General features: G+C 46.7%; 1 protein-coding gene across 3 annotated transcripts in view; it reads left to right on the top strand.

Annotated features, from left to right (window-relative positions):
- The window catches only part of LOC118362445 (cysteine-rich motor neuron 1 protein-like), a 51783-nt gene that overhangs the window by 22768 nt on the left and 9675 nt on the right, over window positions 1-19340 (top strand). For all 3 annotated transcript variants that reach the window (XM_035742782.2, XM_035742781.2, XM_052486183.1), the window contains exons 5-11: window positions 4144-4323; window positions 8515-8718; window positions 10267-10395; window positions 11213-11366; window positions 15370-15491; window positions 16794-17012; window positions 17495-17710. In XM_035742782.2, the coding sequence (XP_035598675.1) occupies window positions 4144-4323; window positions 8515-8718; window positions 10267-10395; window positions 11213-11366; window positions 15370-15491; window positions 16794-17012; window positions 17495-17710 (1224 nt within the window). The remainder of the gene's footprint in view (window positions 1-4143; window positions 4324-8514; window positions 8719-10266; window positions 10396-11212; window positions 11367-15369; window positions 15492-16793; window positions 17013-17494; window positions 17711-19340) is intronic.

The raw sequence follows: 19340 nt of genomic DNA on the forward strand, positions 1-19340 counted from the left end.
CCGTGTTAACAGCAGCCTACTGTTTATCAGCCCTTCGACGAGCAAACAGTATGGACTTCATCGCATGTAGCATTTAGGTTTAACCACAACTTGATGTAGACTAGTATGGTACTTGCTTTCCAAGAACATTAAAGCTGTGAACTTGAATCAAGCTCTACAACCACACGAAGTGTCTGGCAATTTTAATCAATAATGCATGGTAGAAGACTTGATGTGCATTATATGGGAGGAAATTGGATTCACCAGAATTAATATGCTGAGACCTCCATTGAGAAAATTCCCTCAGATTTTTGGTTTATAATTTGGTTTTACATGTTTGTTTGCTGGAAGAGACGGTCACACCATGTTGAATGTAATGAATGTTTTAGGGTGGGCCAAAGTCAGGGTTTCATGCAGGGGCGCAACTTTGGTTTTAGAAGTGAATCCAGTCTGATATTTTTTTACATTTTGAATCCAGTCGGTTAAAAAGAATGAATGGAATTTAGTGTTCCAGCCTCCAGTTTGTTTTAGGGATTACCATTAACAAATACTGTGGAAATCACGTGAACATCCTGCCTTTTGACTTCCTATTTTTTCCATGCATTTACATTTCTGTCTGGCAAAGTGCTTATTGTATTTTCTCGCAGGAAGGCAGGGAGGCAGGCAGGCAGGCAGGGAGGCAGGCAGGCAGGCAGGCAGGGAGGCAGGCAGGCAGGCAGGCAGGCAGGCAGGCAGGCAGGCAGGCAGGCAGGCAGGCAGAGAATCACTGCTTTACTTTCAACTCAGTTGGCCCACCTGCTTTGTATTAAAGTGCAGGGCTGGTCCAGGGGGCAAGGAGAAGGGTCAGAGCAGTGCTCTACCAGGGTATGGTATACAGATGGAAACCTTAGTGGGGCTCGCTACATCTGTTAGCATCTGGGCAGTTATTTACCCCTCCATGGCATATCAAACCATGACTTGTTTACATAATCACTCTCAAGCAGTAGCTAAATCATCATGGTTTTGATGAGAAGTTAATGTGGTCTTTCAAGACCCTGAGTCATAGGCATTGTCAGTGAAATTGTCAAAGACAAATGGCTGTGGTAATCACTGAGTTAGTTTGTCAACATCCCCTCTTGTTTATTTGGCAAAAACACAGAATCCATCTGAATGAAATTATGGAAATGTAAATGATGGAACTTTAATAAACTAAATAGAGAATGGGCTTGTTCTTCACCGCACGCACACACACACACACACACACACACACACACACACACACACACACACACACACACACACACACACACACACACACACACACACACACTATCTCTCGGAGTGTTCCAGGAGTATCGCGTGCACTGAGTGGACAGTTGTGTCTGCGAGGCGGCTGCTCGGGGCTTGTTATGAGTCTCTAATGATCCGTACGGTAGTCATTGTTCTATGGGCCGGCGTTTGGAGACAGACAGCTGAGGTTTCCGGTACTTCAAATCAAATCACATTTTATTTGTCACATACACATGGTTAGCAGATGTTAGTGCGAGTGTAGCGAAATGCTTGTGCTTCTAGTTCCGACAATGCAGTAATAACCAACAAGTAATCTAGCTAACAATTCCAAAACTACTACCTTATAGACACAAGTGTAAGGGGATAAAGAATATGTACATAAAGATATATGAATGAGTGATGGTACAGAGCGGCATAGGCAAGATACAGTAGATGGTATTGAGTACAGTATATACATATGAGATGAGTATGTAAACAAAGTGGCATAGTTAAAGTGGCTAGTGATACATGTATTACATAAGGATGCAGTAGATGATATAGAGTACAGTATATACGTATACATATGAGATGAATAATGTAGGGTATGTAAACATTATATTAGGTAGCATTGTTTAAAGTGGCTAGTGATATATTTTACATCATTTCCCATCAATTCCCATTATTAAAGTGGCTAGAGTTGAGTCAGTGTGTTGGCAGCAGCCACTCAATGTTAGTGGTGGCTGTTTAACAGTCTGATGGCCTTGAGATAGAAGCTGTTTTTCAGTCTCTCGGTCCCAGCTTTGATGCACCTGTACTGACCTAGCCTTCTGGATGATAGCGGGGTGAACAGGCAGTGGCTCGGGTGGTTGCTGTCCTTGATGATCTTTATGGCCTTCCTGTGACATCGGGTGGTGTAGGTGTCCTGGAGGGCAGGTAGTTTGCCCCCGGTGATGCGTTGTGCAGACCTCACTACCCTCTGGAGAGCCGTACGGTTGTGGACGGAGCAGTTGCCGTACCAGGCGGTGATACAGCCTGACAGGATGCTCTCGATTGTGCATCTGTAGAAGTTTGTGAGTGCTTTTGGCGACAAGCCAAATTTCTTCAGCCTCCTGAGGTTGAAGAGGCGCTGCTGCGCCTTCTTCGTGATGCTGTCTGTGTGGGTGGACCAATTCAGTTTGTCTGTGATGTGTACGCCGAGGAACTTCAAACTTACTCCACTACTGTTCCATCGATGTGGATAGGGGGGTGTTCCCTCTGCTGTTTCCTGAAGTCCACAATCATCTCCTCAGTTTTGTTGACGTTGAGTGTGAGGTTATTTTACTGACACCACACTCCGAGGGCCCTCGCCTCCTCCCTGTAGGTCGTCTCGTCGTTGTTGGTAATCAAGCCTACCACTGTTGTGTCATCCGCAAACTTGATGATTGAGTTGGAGGCGTGCGTGGCCACGCAGTCGTGGGTGAACAGGGAGTACAGGAGAGGGCTCAGAACGCACCATTGTGGGGCCCCAGTGTTGAGGATCAGCGGGGTGGAGATGTTGTTGCCTACCCTCACCACCTGAGGGCGGCCCGTCAGGAAGTCCAGTACCCAGTTGCACAGGGCGGGGTCGAGACCCAGCTTGATGACGAGCTTGGAGGGCACTATGGTGTTAAATGTCGAGCTGTAGTCGATGAACAGCATTCTCACATAGGTATTCCTCTTGTCCAGATGGGTTAGGGCAGTGTGCAGTGTGGTTGAGATTGCATCGTCTGTGGACCTATTTGGGCGGTAAGCAAATTGGAGTGCGTCTAGGGTGTCAGGTAGGGTGGAGGTGATATGGTCCTTGACTAGTCTCTCAAAGCACTTCATGATGACGGAAGTGAGTAGTCGTTTAGCTCAGTTACCTTAGCTTTCTTGGGAACAGGAACAATGGTGGCCCTCTTGAAGCATGTGGGAACAAGACTGGGATAGGGATTGATTGAATATGTCCGTAAACACACCAGCCAGCTGGTCTGCGCATGCTCTGAGGGCGCGGCTGGGGATGCCGTCTGGGCCTGCAGCCTTGCGAGGGTTGGCACGTTTAAATGTTTTCCTCACGTCGGCTGAAGTGTCCTGGGTGAAAGGCAGAACACAGGGTCTGCTTGGCGAAAGTCATATTCTTGGTCATACTGATGGTGAGTTGACGCTGCTCTTATATTCAGTAGTTCTTCTCGACTGTATGTAATGAAACCTAAGATGACCTGGGGTACCAATGTAAGAAATAACACGTAAAAAAAAAAAAAAACTGCATAGTTTCCTAGGAACGCGAAGCGAGGCAGCCATCTCTGTCAGCGCCGGAAGTTACGCTGGCTTTACTGGGCCTGTCTGCTGTCTGCATCCCAGCTCTCCAGACCACACTGTACCAGCACAGTCTGCTGCTGTTTTCTTTTACCCAGCGCTGGGTTGAGCTGAGCTGAGCTATGCCGCGAGTGCTGTCTCCACCAAGACTTCACAAATCTCTGCTGAATTCCACCTAATGGAGCTGGCTTCATTGTCTAATGCTGTTGGAGCCCAGTGCCCAAGTGCCTCGCTCTACACGACTTTACCACAACACACTGCTCTCCCATCCACAGCTTGCTACACTGTAATTATTGCTTCTGAGTTAATACACAGATACAGAAGCAACAAACTCATTCTGTCCTGGGGTGGATAATGTATTTTATACATACCAAATGGGATGGTTTAAGCATAGTATGTTCATTTATTTAATTTATTTATTTAACCCTTATCTTACCAGGTAAGTTGACTGAGAACACATTCTCATTTACAGCAACAACTTGGGGAATAGTTACAGGGGAGAGGAGGGGGGATGAATGAGCCAGCCATTCGTGTATGTTAGCCATCAAGAGCCCTACATATCGTTCAGGTTGACAGAATCTGTTTCCTCTTCCACTTTCCCAGTTTCTCCCAAGTGTGTCCACAACGGGAAGGAGTTTTCAGAGGAGGAGGTGTACCGTATGGACACGTGCTGGCTCTGCCAGTGCCGAGGAGGGATATCCTTCTGCTCCAAAGCAGAATGTGCGGAACTCGACTGTGAGAACTTCTACATCCCGGAGGGAGAATGCTGCCCAGTATGCATAGGTATGTACCAGTATAACTTTAGAACGTCCCCTCACCCATACCAGGGCGCGAACCAGGGATTTTCTGCACACATCAACAACAGTCACCCTCGAAGCATCGTTACCCATCGCTCCACGACTACTTCAAGGTCTCAGAGCAAGTGACGTCCCCGATTGAAACGCTATTTAGCGCGCACCACCGCTAACTAAACTAGCCGTTTCACATCCGTTACAGGTACACACATCAAAAGTTAAACAACAGTATCTATAACAGACATAGATGTTTTATAGATAAGTGAGGTTTCGTATGACACGACTAGATTTGTGGAGGTGAGCTGACACAGTCAGGGAGGCCGTTTGTGATTAGTGTTGATTGTGGCCAGACTGGCAGGGGGGCACTAGGGAGGCAGGGGGGCAGACGTATCGAGCACATAAGGCTTTAGTCCACTCTCCCAGGGCACCCAACACGCCATACAATGGCCTTACCTTAATCGCTTCCGTTTACATCCAACTCGAGTCATTAACATGCTTCACATACAAGGACCGGTCAAAAGAATTAGCAATGTCTAGGAAGTCAGGAACATAAACCTCCTTTGAGTGACTGCTTTGGCTTCATTATATCTGGTAGCTTTAATGGAGGTTGACATGTTTGTACCTGATCTCCTCACTATAACACACGTCCTCAGAGGCAGGTAACACTGGTACCTGCGGTTGGAGCTGTTGAAAGGGTTTGGGCAGCGCATGTGGACAACAGATGACTGTCTGGTGAAGTACACTGTCTGGTGAAGTACACTGTCTGGTGAAATACATTGTCTGTTGAAGTACACTGTCTGGTGAAGTACACTGTCTGGTGAAGTACATTGTCTGGTGAAGTACACTGTCTGGTGAAGTACACTGTCTGGTGAAGTACACTGTCTGGTGAAGTACACTGTCTGGTGAAGTACACTGAGCAAAAAAATAAACACAACGTAACAATTTCAAAGATTTCACTGAGTTACAGTTCATATAACGTTAAATCAATTCATTAGGCCCTAATCTATGGCTTTCACATAACTGGGAATACAGAAATGCATCTGTTGGTCACAGATAAAATAAAGTATGGGGGTGGAACAGAAAACCAGTCAGTATCTGGTGACCATATTTTGCCTTATGCAGTGTGACAGATCTCCTTCGCATAGAGTTGATCAGACTGTTGTGGCCTGTGGAATGTTGTGGAATGTTGTCCCACTCCTCTTCAGTGGCTGTGCGAAGTTGCTGGATATTGGAGGAAACTGAAACACGCTGTCATACATTTTTAGCTTCCAGGAATTGTGTACAGATCCTTGCGACATGGGCTGTGCATTATCATGCTGATGAATGGCACTACAATGGGTATCAGGATCTCGTCACGGTATCTCTGTGCATTCAAATTGCCAAAATGCAAATGATAAAATGCAATTGTGTTCATTGTCCGTATCTTATGCCTGCCCATACCATAACCCCTCCGCCACCATGGGGCACTCTGTTCACAACGTTGACATCAGCAAACCGCTCACCCACACAACACCATCTGCCATCTGCCTGGTACAGTTGAAATCGGGATTCATCCAGGAAGAGCACACTTCTCCAGCTTGCCAGTGGCCATCGAAGGTAAGCATTTGCTCTCTGAAGTCGGTTACAACGTCGAGCTGCAGTCAAGTCAAGACCCTGGTGAGGACGACGAGCATGCAAATGAGCTTCACTGAGACTGTTTCTGTGCAGAAATTCTTCAGTTGTGAAAACTCAGTTTCATCAGCTGTCTCAGACGATCCAGCAGGGGAAGAAGCCGGATGTGGAGGTCCTGGGCTGGGGTGGCTACACGTGGTTTGCGGTTCTGAGGCCGGTTGTACTTACAAATTCTAAAACGTTGTTGAAGACAGCTTATGGTAGAGAAATTAGCATTCAATTATCTGGCAACAGCTCTGGTGGACATTCCTGCAGTTAGCATGCCAATTGCACGCTCTTTCAAAACTTGAGACATCTGTGACATTTAGTGTTGTGTGACAAAACTGCACATTTTAGAGTGGCCTTTTAGTGTCCCCAGCACAAGGTGCACCTGTGTAACGATCATGCTGTTTAATCAGTTTCTTGATATACCACACCTGTCAGGTGGATGGATTATCTTGGCAAAGAAGAAATGTTTACTAACAGGGATTTAAACAAATGTAAATGTTTGATCTTCTATATCAGCTTCTTTTTCAGTGTATAATGGTGATGGTGGTAGCCAGATTTGTCTGCCTGTGTTTTTGTAATTGATCAGACACATGAGAGGGAGGGAGACAGGGAGGTTATTGGAGGTCAGTGTCGGAGGTACACCTGGAATGTTCAGCCCCTGAGATGGTGGGGAATGCTTTCATCTTGTACCCCTGCTTGGCCAAAGCTCCAGTCATTGAGGAGGCTATAGTCAGAGTTATTGTGGTAAGCTGGGGGTGGCACCTGGTTCATGGTCGTTATTAAGAGGAACCTCCGGTTCTGTACCTGATAGCTGTCTCATTTACAAGGCACAGCTGCATACCTGTTCTAATCCTTTTCGTAGGCTGGTCAGGTCAACTAAAACCCTAAAAGTGCTTGAAGGCTTGTGTGTGAGTGCAATACAATGTGTATTTTTAGGCTCACTATTGATAGTGTGAGAGATGGATAGAAAGAGAGAAAAGCAGAGCTGCTTCATATTCGTGGTAATCACAGACAGACGGAGGAATCACAGCAGCCAAATCTCTGCTGGAATCAAAATTGGCAAATAGGACGTTGGCCTTAGGGATAACCCCCTTCTTCACCACACACACACACACTAACACACACACACACACACACACACACACACACACACACACACACACACACACACACACACACACACACACACACACACACACACACACACACACACAGACTCTCACACACACACAGACTCTCTCACACACACACACACACACACACACACACACACACACACACACACACACACACACACACACACACACACACACACACACACACACACACACACACACACACACACACACACTACTGCTGCTGTGGTAATGTCCTGCCTCTGTTACCAATAAACAGTTGAACAAAAAACAATTATAGTTATTTAAACTCAAGTCATCAGAACAGGTCCCAGAATTCTAAGCACAATGTGTTTTCTGGGTTGCTTCTTAAACAGTTGGCTTTATTATGTTGCTGGTCCTAGACTTCAAACAAATGGGTAAAACCGCATGTTATGCATGAAATGCTCTTGAATGGGATTTCTTGCTTTGGAGTGAAATTTGACGGTGAACCCTGAACTGGTCTTTGGCCTTCGGGGGCACTGGTGAAACTGGATCTGTGTGACATGCACATGGCTGAGGGTAACTCCTCTTAAAGGGATGGACTGGACACTGCAGAGACAGGAAATTAGATATGTCTGTCTTGCTTTTAATGAACTAATCTCGCTCCAATATGAAATTATCTGATACCATGCTCTTCCATCTAGCTCGAAATACATACATTATACATTAGACCTACACTACATTAGATCCCTGTACAGTTTCTTTACATCCTCTCTGACTCCTTAAAGAGCTTTGGAGTGTTCTTCCACCGGTCTTGGTGGCTGCCAGTTTCTCCTGGTCCCTCCAGCAATATCCTGCTTCTCACACCTCTGATTCTACCCAGTACTTTGTTAACTCAATTATGTGGATATGTACATACAATGAGTATACAAAACATTAAGAACACCTGCTCTTTTAATGACAGACTGACCAGGTGAATCCAGGTAAAAGCTATGGTCTCTTAAGAATGTCACTTGTTAAATCCACTCAGTGTAGATGAAGGAGGAGACAGGTTAAAGAAGGATTTTTAAACCTTGGGACAATTGAGACATGGATTGTGCATATGTGCCATTCAGAGGGTGAATTGGCAAGACTACATTTAAGTGCCTATTAACGGGGTATGGTAGTAGGTGCCAGGTGCACCGGTTTGTGTCAAGAACTGCAACTCTGCTTGGTTTTTCATGCTCAATGCTTTCAACACTTTGGAGAGTCGATGTCCAGATGAATTGAGGCTGCAAAACAATCCTACAGTTGTGTGTCATACAGCATATGTACCTCACAGTATTTACAAGTAAGGATGGTATACCAAAGAGCACAGTATAGTTCCCACACTTCTCTCCTTCTGATCCCAGCCTCTATCTGTGTCTTCCTCTCTGTGTGTCCAGATGTGGAGCTCCTGTCTATGGACAGCACGGAGGCCAGCTGCTGGGTAAACAACAAGCTGCGTGGCCACGAGGAGCAGTGGAAGGAGGATGACTGCACCTTCTGTCAGTGTGTGGATGGAGACCCTCACTGTACCGCCATGGCCTGCAAACAGAGCTGCCAGAACCCAGTCAAGATCCCAGGAGAATGCTGCCCCTTCTGCGAGGGTACGGAGAGAGAGCGAGACACACAAACAGTCGCACACACCTGCTTCATAAATGTCTGATCATATTGTACCTAATCACATACAGCATTGAAGTAGTTGGAGATTTAAGTTTGAAAATAGCAAGGAACAAGTCCAATTTTAGCATGTTCTAGACATCCCCCTTATTGTCTCAAGCAACCAATGTCCTCATAAGGAAATATCTGACGTCGCACTTCTCCAGAAGCTTAATATTACATGTGCAAGCAATTGACATACCATAGGTTTTAATGGTAGATTGAATGTTTCTTTCATCTAGCCTAATAGGGCTGTAAAGACTGTATAATATAATGTATACTCCGTTTTTAATCTAATAACATTTTTGAAAGCACAACAACTTCAATGTTTCTGATGTTTAAGGATCAGGGGCACCATCAATTGTATCTGTCATTCCATTGAGCTCTACATATGGCCAACGTAGTGTATCTGCCAAACTGCTGTCATAAACAACTTACAACTCGGCAGCTGTTTTTCAGGAAAACACCCCCATTAATGCAACCCCCTCTAATGTCAATTTCGCTATATCAGATGTGCAACAAATCAATGTACAAGTGCGTCCGCCGATTGACGTCTTCATCTGTAAATGGAACAATTCCTACTTCGTTGGCCCAAGCTACAATTCAGTTCTGTTTTACAATGCAGTCACTTTGAGCTTAGAACCTGACTGGTGGAACAGAACTGTGGGATAGTCTCTCCCCCTGCAGCTATGTAGAGGCCATGTTGGTGGCTCATTAAAGGGGAGGCCGCACAGCATTCTTCCACTGCAGGCTCCTTTGTTATTTTTTATTGGTCCAGACTGCAAAATGAGACCCACCTCCATGAGGTGCAGCTTAGACTGAGGGCTTAAGGCTGCTTAATTGGAGTGGATCACTGTTTTTTTGTGAGTATAATTAGTTACAGCTTGTTTGGTGCTCCTCCCACTGAACGTGGCAAGATAATGGGCTCCCACCCAAACTCCACCTTAACATCCTCTGGTTGTGGCTCGTACATGTGTGACCCAGGCCAGCAGAACACCTCATCGCTGACCGGCTCCAGTGAGGATGAGGCTCTGACCAGGGCCAGAAGCCCTCTGGGTCTGTCCAGTGCCAGCCTCTGACACACCAGACTCCCACATAGGGCCTCCTCTGATAGGGGAGAGAACCAAGGCAAGGCGTGCTCCTGCACTCCAGGTCATTTAGACAACATGTGAGGTGCTCATTCATCAGAGCCCTTTGATAGAGAGCACCTACAGTATCTTCTGTAATGGGCCTGCGTTTATCTCTTATCACAGCACTCTCTGATGGGAGCAACGTGAACACTGAACTATTTCTGTTGGCATGGAGATAGATGTGTAACATTGCGTGTGTCTAAATGTATGTTTCTTTACTCTGAACTCTCAATAAAGCCTCATTTCAGAATAGTATGACATGTCTGTGAGTGTTATAGGCTTCATAGTGTCAAGTATAGTATGGCATGTCATAGAGAGTTATAGCAGCATCATATGAAGGTTATAACCTACTGTTCTATCTCACAGAGCCTTCGTATGAGACAGTGAGCCCCATGCTGTGTCCTCGTCTGGAAAACTGCTCTCGATCAGGGAAAGACTGTCCCTACGGCTTCCAGCAGGACGACAACGGCTGCCTGCTCTGCCAGTGCCTCAATCGTGAGTCTCATACTGGATGTAAAGGGTTAAACCCGGATACGCAAACACACACACACTGTAAACACACACACATTGTAAACACACACACACACCGTAAACACACACACACTGTAAACACACACACACTGTAAACACACGCACACTGTAAACACACGCACACTGTAAACACACACACACTGTAAACACACGCATACCGTAAACACACACATACCTTAAACACACGTAAACACACACATACCGTAAACACACACAAACACTGCAAACACACGCATACCGTAAACACACACACTGTAAACACACACACACACTGTAAACACACACATACCGTAAACACACACATATTGTAAACACACATATACTGTAAATACACACATACCGTAAACACACACATACTGTAACTTGCTTAAAATGACGATTCCCTGGCACGTTATCTCCATAACACAGACATAAGCAGACACACTAAGAAATATCTGGGGCGGGGCGGCAGGGTAGCCTAGTGGTTGGAGCGTTGGACTGGTAATCGGAAGGTTGCAAGTTCAAATCCCTGAGCTGACAAGGTACAAATCTGTCGTTCTGCCTCTGAACAGGCAGAACTGACTGTTCCTAGGCCGTCATTGAAAATAAGAATTTGTTCTTAACTGACTTGCCTAGTTAAATAAAGGAAAAATCAAGTTAAAAGAAATCTGTCGCACCTCATGTGTTTCCATGGCTGTGTGGTATTTTGCCGTTTTAAGTTGTAGGAATTCTCAAATGAAAAACCCAAATGCAAACTAACATGGTGTTGATGGTAAGATGACCTCCATGTGAACTGTTTCAGATGAATCCTGCCCTGATCTGGGGGCATATTGCTCCCTGCAATGCCCCATGGGATACGAGAAGGATAACTTTGGCTGCGAGGTGTGTGAGTGCAGCTCTCCACTGCCGAAGTGCCGACCCCTGACCTGCAGCAAGACCTGTCCCTACGGATATGTGTAAGTCCCCTGGATGGTCTCCACATCTTCAAGTTAAGCACTGCTCATTATTCACCCCTTAGTTTCCACTCTGATCAAAGGCTGTTACAGCCCCATTGGTTACGACTGAAGGCCAAAGCCTGAAGTAATGGTGATTTGTCTGGTTTATTGTTGACATGGGCCCTAACATACAATCCGGCCTCTGGTTAGCTTGAAAAACACTCTATGTTTGTACCATGTAGGTATAAATAGGGCTCCTCCTCTCATTGTTTGTTTTGTTCAGTCGTGTATTTTGTAATGATGTAGACTTCAACTGTGTAAACACTTTTATTTTTTGATTTTGGTAGTTTGACAAGTGCGCTACCACTCACACTGTGAAATCTTTGGCTCTGGCAATGGAACACAAGCGTGTCTTGGCTGACAGGACTATCAGACTCTGTAAAAACATGACTGTAGATCAGTGTGTACAGACAACATCATCATTCTCCAGGTGGAGTAGTTGGCAGGGTGCAGATACAGGTCTCAGTGGGCAGAGAGGAAGTATACTGTTACACACCCGGCAGCCTCACCTTCTCCCCACCTGCTCAGATCTAAAGGGTCATTCAGGGCCAATCAGGGGCCAATCTGTGTCTCTGTGTGACCAGTGCGGTGTCCGGTGCTTCAGCCCCTCTACCCCTCCCCCCACACTCTCATTTCATAAATTATCTTTCCGTCTCAAAACAACAATCAAAAACACATCCCCACAAAAGCGGTCTCTATGAAGTGTATACAGTGAGATTCTGCTGGTATCTGAACCATGCTCTCTGGAGCCTCTGCTCAAGATGGGCCTGATATGTCTGCACAGGATGCCAGCAGAGAGTCCCCCCGAGGGGGAAGAGGAGCAGGAAGCATTCATAAGCACCAGTTCAGGGCCGGCTTCAGAAGTCTGAATCCTCGATGAGCCAAGCAATGCATCAATCTTCTAGCAGAGTGGTGCTCCTATAATGGACTAGTGAGAAGATACAAAGAGGTGGCACAGAGACGGCTTTGTATAAATTGGCTGCATTTATAACCTCTACAGAGAAGTCAACTATATCATTTTTTGCCTCAAACACTATCCTTGCTATGTATGAACAGTCCAGTTCTCTTATCTCCATAGGGTAGAGGGGGACATCATGTAAGCAATGAGCAGTGGGCTGTCAGAGTGGGTGAGAGCCCTAAAGGTGTGTTTACATTGACATTTGGCATAGTTGAACGCCTTCGAGCAGGACACAAAGGGGTACTTAAAGTGTTTCCCCTCCTCAATGGGTCTAAATCATCATCGGACCTGATAGGAAATGCACAGAATTCTCCTGTTGCCCAGCACGCTGGAATTTGTGCAGAGCCAGCAGTCCCAGCCCCAGAGCCCAGCGCTGTGCATGAAATTCCACACACCACCTTTAAACAAAGCCCAGTTACCAAGATGGCCAGACTCTCTGTCTCTTGTGTTTGTACACTGAGGGCCCAGCCAGCTCAAAGCTCAGCCTGGCCTCTCCATACTGTCATTACTGCTGAATCAGTAGAGATTTGACCACTGCTAGTGGCAGGGCTCTGTCTCCGACTGCCTCTGGGGGCTGTAGTAGAGCGGGTCGAGAGCTTCAAGTTCCTCGGGGGTCCACATCACAAAGGATCTTTCATGGTCCAAACACACCAACACAGTGGTGAAGTGGGCATGACAACACCACTCAGAGGCTGAAAATATTTGTCCTAGGTCAAGATCTTCAAAAAGTTGCACCATTGGAAGCATCTTGACTGGCTGCATCACTGCTTGGTATGGTAACTGTTTGGCATCTGACTGCAAGGCGCTACAGAGGGTAGTGCTTATGGCCAAGTACATCACTGGGGCCGGACTCCCTGCCATCCAGGACCTCTAAAACAGGTGGTGTCAGATGAAGGCTCTAAAAATTGTAAAAAACTCCAGCCACCCAAGTCATGGACTGTTCTGCTACCGCACAGCAAGCGGAACCAACAGGAGCCTGAACAGCTTCTACCCAAGCCATAAGACTGATAAATAGTTAGTTAATTAGTTAACCAAATAACAGTGGTGTAAAAAGTGTTCAACTGTCATCCTTCAGTAAAAGTAAATATTACATATCAAATTCCTTATATTAAGCAAAGCACAATTTTCTTGTTTTAAAATGTATAGACAGCCAAGGACAGACTCCAACACTATTTGCAAACACAGCATTTGTGTTTAGTGAGACCGTCACATCAGAGGCAGTAGGGATGACAACACATAATATTGATAGGTGCATGAATTGGACAATATTGGGAAAGGGGGAAACCTAGTCAGTTGCACAACTGAAATGTTTCTACTGCATTTAATCCAACCCCTCTGAATCAGAGAGGTGCGGGGGGCTGCCATAATGGACATCCTCGGTGCCTGGGGGAACAGTGGGTTAACTGCTTTGCTCCTCAGGGGAAGAACGACAGATTCTTAGCTTGTCAGCTCAGCGATTCGATCCAGCAACCTTTCGGTTAGTGGCCCAACGCTCTAACCATTAGGATACCTGCCGCCCCATATTGCTGTCCTGCTTGAGCATTAGAAATGTAACGAGTACTTTTGGGAGTCAGGGGGAATGGATGGGAGTAAAAAGTACATATGTTCTTTAGGAATGTAGTGGAGTAAAAGTTGTCAAAAATATAGATAGTAAAGTACAGATATCCAAAAAATGGACTTAAGTATTACTTCAGAGTATTTTTACTTAGTTACTTTACATCACTGCCGAATAGCTACAGGACTATCTGCATTGACCCTGCTTGCACTAACTTTTTTGATTCATCACACACGTTGCTGCTACTGTTTACCATATGTCACTTTATTCCTAGTTATATGTATATATCTACCTTAATTACCTCATACCCCTGCACATCGACTCGGTACTGGAACCTCTTGTATAAAGCCAAGTTATCGTTACTCATTGTGTATTTATTATTACGTGTTTTACTTTTCTATTATTTCTCTTTTTTCTTTCTCTCTGCATTGTTGGGAAGTAAGCATTTCACTGTTAGTCCACACCTGTTGTTTACGAAGCACGTGTTGAATAACATTTGATTTGGGTTCATTTCCTGTTTTATTTATGTGCCCTACAGAGACTAATAGTGTAATTAATCCAACCTAACGGAATCCATGTTTAATTGAAAAGGGCCTTATGGGTTACAGATTCCAGAAAAAGAGAGTATGGGAGACACACAGAGAACGAGACAGAGAGACTGGAGTTGTAATAGATGAACCCATCTGGATTGGGCATTTCTCAACCTGCTGCTCGTCTATGTTTTATGACCTCTATATTTGGATCCAACTAGGTCACATGCTCTGTGTCCGTTCCTAACTCATCTATGGTTTGTTTTCTCTCTGCGTGTATCTTCCTTAGCTTTCGGCCATTCAGTGGGGGTTTAGTTTATTTCAGAAGCCGCGTAGATCGTCTCTCAAACTCTTCTGGGTTTGTTTTTTTCTGTGTCATCCCTGTGTCTACTCTGTTTACAAATCTGTTTGTCATCAAATCAACCATGATGAGCTCGTAGTTAATGGAGAGCAGGGCCCTTCAATCTCCTTAATCAACCTGGCTGCATTAATATCATCTGGCCCTGCTCTGGACCTCGCATGTCAGCCAAGGGCTTTGGTAGCAATACAGTAGCCATCTGAATAGGTTGAATCAAATGGAAAGCATGCTTTAAACCCAGTGCCCTAGACTCTAGCATTGGTATGGTGTGTGTGCCGTGCACCATGGGGCTCTCACGTGTTCCAGGGTGCTGCTTTTATCAGGCCTCTTCAAAGCCAGCTAATATAGCAGGGGGAAAACAGAACCATATGTCTATTATACCAGACCTGACCATCTGGTTCCATGGCATTACTCCACCAGACCAATCACAAGATCACTGGCTATTGAGCTTTCATTCAAATATGAGTTTAATATGCCCCATTTGAGTTGTAAAATGGCATTCTTATTGTTCCCTCCCTCATTACATATCTGATAGGCATATGTGTGCTCTATCTATCCCACAGGAGGAATAAGCACGGCTGTGAGATGTGTCGCTGTATCAAGTGTCCCCCCTTCACCTGTGACAAGAACTGCAGCGATGGCTACCGGCAGAACAGGAAGGGCTGCTCCATTTGCATGTGCAAAGGTATGATTCTCATCTGTCTGTCTGTCTCATCTGGTCCGCATCAATATTCATCCGTCTGGGTCAGCCGGTCACACGACTTCAGTTCAATAACGCGTGTGTGTGTGTGTGTGTGTGTGTGTGTGTGTGTGTGTGTGTGTGTGTGTGTGTGTGTGTGTGTGTGTGTGTGTGTGTGTGTGTGTGTGTGTGTGTGTGTGTGTGTGTGTGTGTGTGTGTGTGTGTGTGTGTGTGTGTGTGTGTGTGTGTGTGTGTGTGTGTGTGTGTGTGTGACTGCATGTGTGTTGATGTGACCGTGTGTGTGTTGACTTTCTATCACTATGTAGCAGATTTGATTTGCTGGAACCATTAGCTGATCTGCTGTGAAGCCTGTTATGAATGGATGTTTTGACTTGTGTTTTATTTAGCTACCGCTGAGGCCTGTGTGTGCATGTCAGATTAGATTCACCAACCACACAAGTTAAAGAAAGTTTGGATGTCTTATTTATACTTTTTATCTGTACTTTTTTAATACTTTTTTATGCGTTTATTTCATTTTTCTAGTAATATTATAAATATTTTAGCTTGGAATGTATTTGGGGATTCTTGCTCAGCAAGATGGCGGTGCAGTGGCACCCCATCATGTTTATCTTATTTTGAGACTGTTAGATCAGTTACTCAGTGGACTGTTAAAATATTTATGGATAGGAAACTTTTTTGTGAAGTGTACCTCTTCCCAGTGTATAACAGTGTGTTGAGAGAGAAGAGACACAAACATCTGCCCTGGATGTGGAAACATGATGTGATTCACTGAAATACTATGTTCTATCAAAAACACTGTTCTCCCCAGACTTAACAGCCACACTGGGTTTATATCCCACTTGGGGGCCAGTTATTGGCAGATGTGTTTTTTTTTAACCTCAACCTATCTCTCAACAGAAACAGAGGACCTCGGTTTTGGGTCAGATCCCAAAAACTTCAGGGAAATTATTAAACTTGATTTATTTGTGTTGTAACTGTAAATGGATTATTGTGAAATAAAGAGACTTTAAAAGGAAGAGCACATAATGGTGTTTGGTGAAGGTGGAACTGGGAGGAACCAGGGATGGTTAGCAGAGCTTTCTCGTTAGCCTCCAATGGACCCAAGACAATAACATTGGATGGCTTTCCTATTCATTGTAAATAATTATTCTTAATGACATTTCCACTTTGAATTCACTCCTGCCTTTCCCATGCCCTGAAACATCCCTGTTGATGGTTTCTCACAGGTTCAAGTCACCAGTCTCCCTCCCTTCCTAACGTCTGTCTGTGTTCATGTTTTTTTTCCAGAGAGTGACCACCTGCCAAGCACCACTGCCCCCGCCCCCATGCCCAGCTACTGCCTGACCTCCAACAGGCACCGCTATGAGGAGGGTGAGAGCTGGCACGATGGCTGCCGAGACTGCTACTGCCTTGCTGGGAGAGAGATGTGTGTGCTCATATCCTGCTCTGTGCCCAGTTGTCCCAACCCCGTGGTCAGGCCTGACCAGTGCTGTCCCACTTGTGAAGGTACGTCTTGTCTGGAGCCGGCTGGTCTATCAACACACACACGTCTGGCAGTTCACAGTCCCATAGGAGCTCACACCCTAGAGCCCAGTCCACTTACTGCCCCATCAGTCAGGTCTCAGGCTCCATGAACACTCACACTTTGTGTTGGTGTAAGGAGCAACACACACTGATACACAGTTACACACCCACGCCTTTTCATCCACACCCCTCAGAGTCACTGGGGATATTTATAGGGGAGTGACTCAGTGGACTGTTCAAATATTTAAAAGTGAAAGAATGTCTACAACTTTCAGACTAACTCCTTACAGATATCAACCCTATTGCAGTCAATTGTTTTGTCTGTACTGTTGTACTGGACTAGAGGAAAGTATGTCCGAACACAAATTGTTGTGTAACTACCGAGCTTAGTTCTAGTAAGATGTGAACCTTATTCTTAGTGTTACTGTTATCTGCCTCTCATAACCTGTGTGTTGTCTGTCCAGATGAGTCAGGCAGTGGTCAGACAGAGGGCATGGACCTGGTGGTGTGTCGAGCCCCTGGGGGGAAACTCTATGTGGAGGGAGAGACCTGGAACCTGGACGAGTGTACACGCTGCACCTGCAGGAAGGGCCGCGTCCTGTGCGACACTGAAGTGTGTCCCCCTGCTGTGTGTCAGGCCCCAACCAGGAACAGGGACACCTGTTGCCATGTCTGCCCAGGTACAGTACCTTACATCCCCCGCATCTGTCATAGGCTGCTTTACTAGGAAACCTCTAGTACTAAGCCATTTTCTTCTCTGTAAATGTAGAACTCTATCATCATACTAGCCTTGACAAGTGCAATTTCAGATAATATCAAAAGCACTTACATCCAGGAATGGTCCCAGAAGCGATGTCAGTTTGTGATCAGTATAGAGTGGGATAAATTTGATCTGGAGCCATTATCAGCAGCATGTGGTGGTGGATTGAGGGTCTTGCCTTGTCTTGGTGCATGTTGCAATCTGTCCCACAGTTTAATGTCAGTACACACAGGCTAATAAAGAAACCAGACCAAACCGGCTGGCTTTACATGGGGATATATCCTCCAGAGAGGAACACATGGGTACAAGCCTGTCTGTTTCCACTAGTCGTACATAAGAACAGTATTTTTCATGGCAATGTGATATGACTAGGAAAAACTCTAGGCCCTAGTTATAGCCTATAACTAGTTTCTCCTGGCCAGGTCTAGGGTTGCAAAATTCCAGGCTCTTTCAATAAATTCCCTGGTTTTCCAGAAATCCCATTTGGAAGATTCCAGAATCAAGAGTGAAAATCCAGAATCCTCCAACCAGGATTTCTTTAAAACCAGGCAATTTATTAAAGGTTCCCAGAATTTCACAACCCTATTCAGGTCATGTGACCTCACCAGCTGCTGAGAAGAATAGAGTTGGACCAAGTAGGCCACTGTCCCCCACCCCACCATCTCCCCCACCCCTCACTCCTCCCCCAGCCCCTCACTCCTCCCCCACCCCTCACTCCTCCCCCACCCCTCACTCCTCCCCCACCCCTCACTCCTCCCCCACCCCTCACTCCTCCCCCACCCCTCACTCCTCCCCCAGCCCCTCACTCCTCCCCCACCCCTCACTCCTCCCCCACCCCTCACTCCTCCCCCAGCCCCTCACTCCTCCCCCACCCCTCACTCCTCCCCCAGCCCCTCACTCCTCCCCCACCCCTCACTCCTCCCCCACCCCTCACTCCTCCTCCCCCCAGCCCCTCACTCCTCCCCCAGCCCCTCACTCCTCCCCCAGCCCCTCACTCCTCCCCTCCACCCGTCCCATCACCACCTTCCCCCCACCACCACCTCCCCCACCCCTCACTCCTCCCCCAGCCCCCAGCCCCTCACTCCCCACCCCAGCCCCCAGCCCCTCACTCCTCCCCCAGCCCCTCCACCCGTCCCATCACCACCTTCCCCCACCACCACCTCCCCCACCCCTCACTCCTCCCCCACCCCTCACTCCTCCCCCAGCCCCTCACTCCTCCCCCACCCCTCACTCCTCCCCCACCCCTCACTCCTCCCCCAGCCCCTCACTCCTCCCCCAGCCCCTCACTCCTCCCCCAGCCCCTCACTCCTCCCCCAGCCCCTCACTCCTCCCCCTCCACCCGTCCCATCACCACCTTCCCCCACCACCACCTCCCCCACCCCTCACTCCTCCCCCAGCCCCCAGCCCCTCACTCCCCACCCCAGCCCCCAGCCCCTCACTCCTCCCCCAGCCCCTCCACCCGTCCCATCACCACCTTCCCCCACCACCACCTTCCCCACCCCTCACTCCTCCCCCATACCCCAGCCCCTCACTCCTCCCCCAGCCCCCAG

The sequence above is a fragment of the Oncorhynchus keta genome, chromosome 29 (assembly GCF_023373465.1).
Source record: "Oncorhynchus keta strain PuntledgeMale-10-30-2019 chromosome 29, Oket_V2, whole genome shotgun sequence".
Lineage (NCBI taxonomy): Eukaryota > Metazoa > Chordata > Actinopteri > Salmoniformes > Salmonidae > Oncorhynchus > Oncorhynchus keta.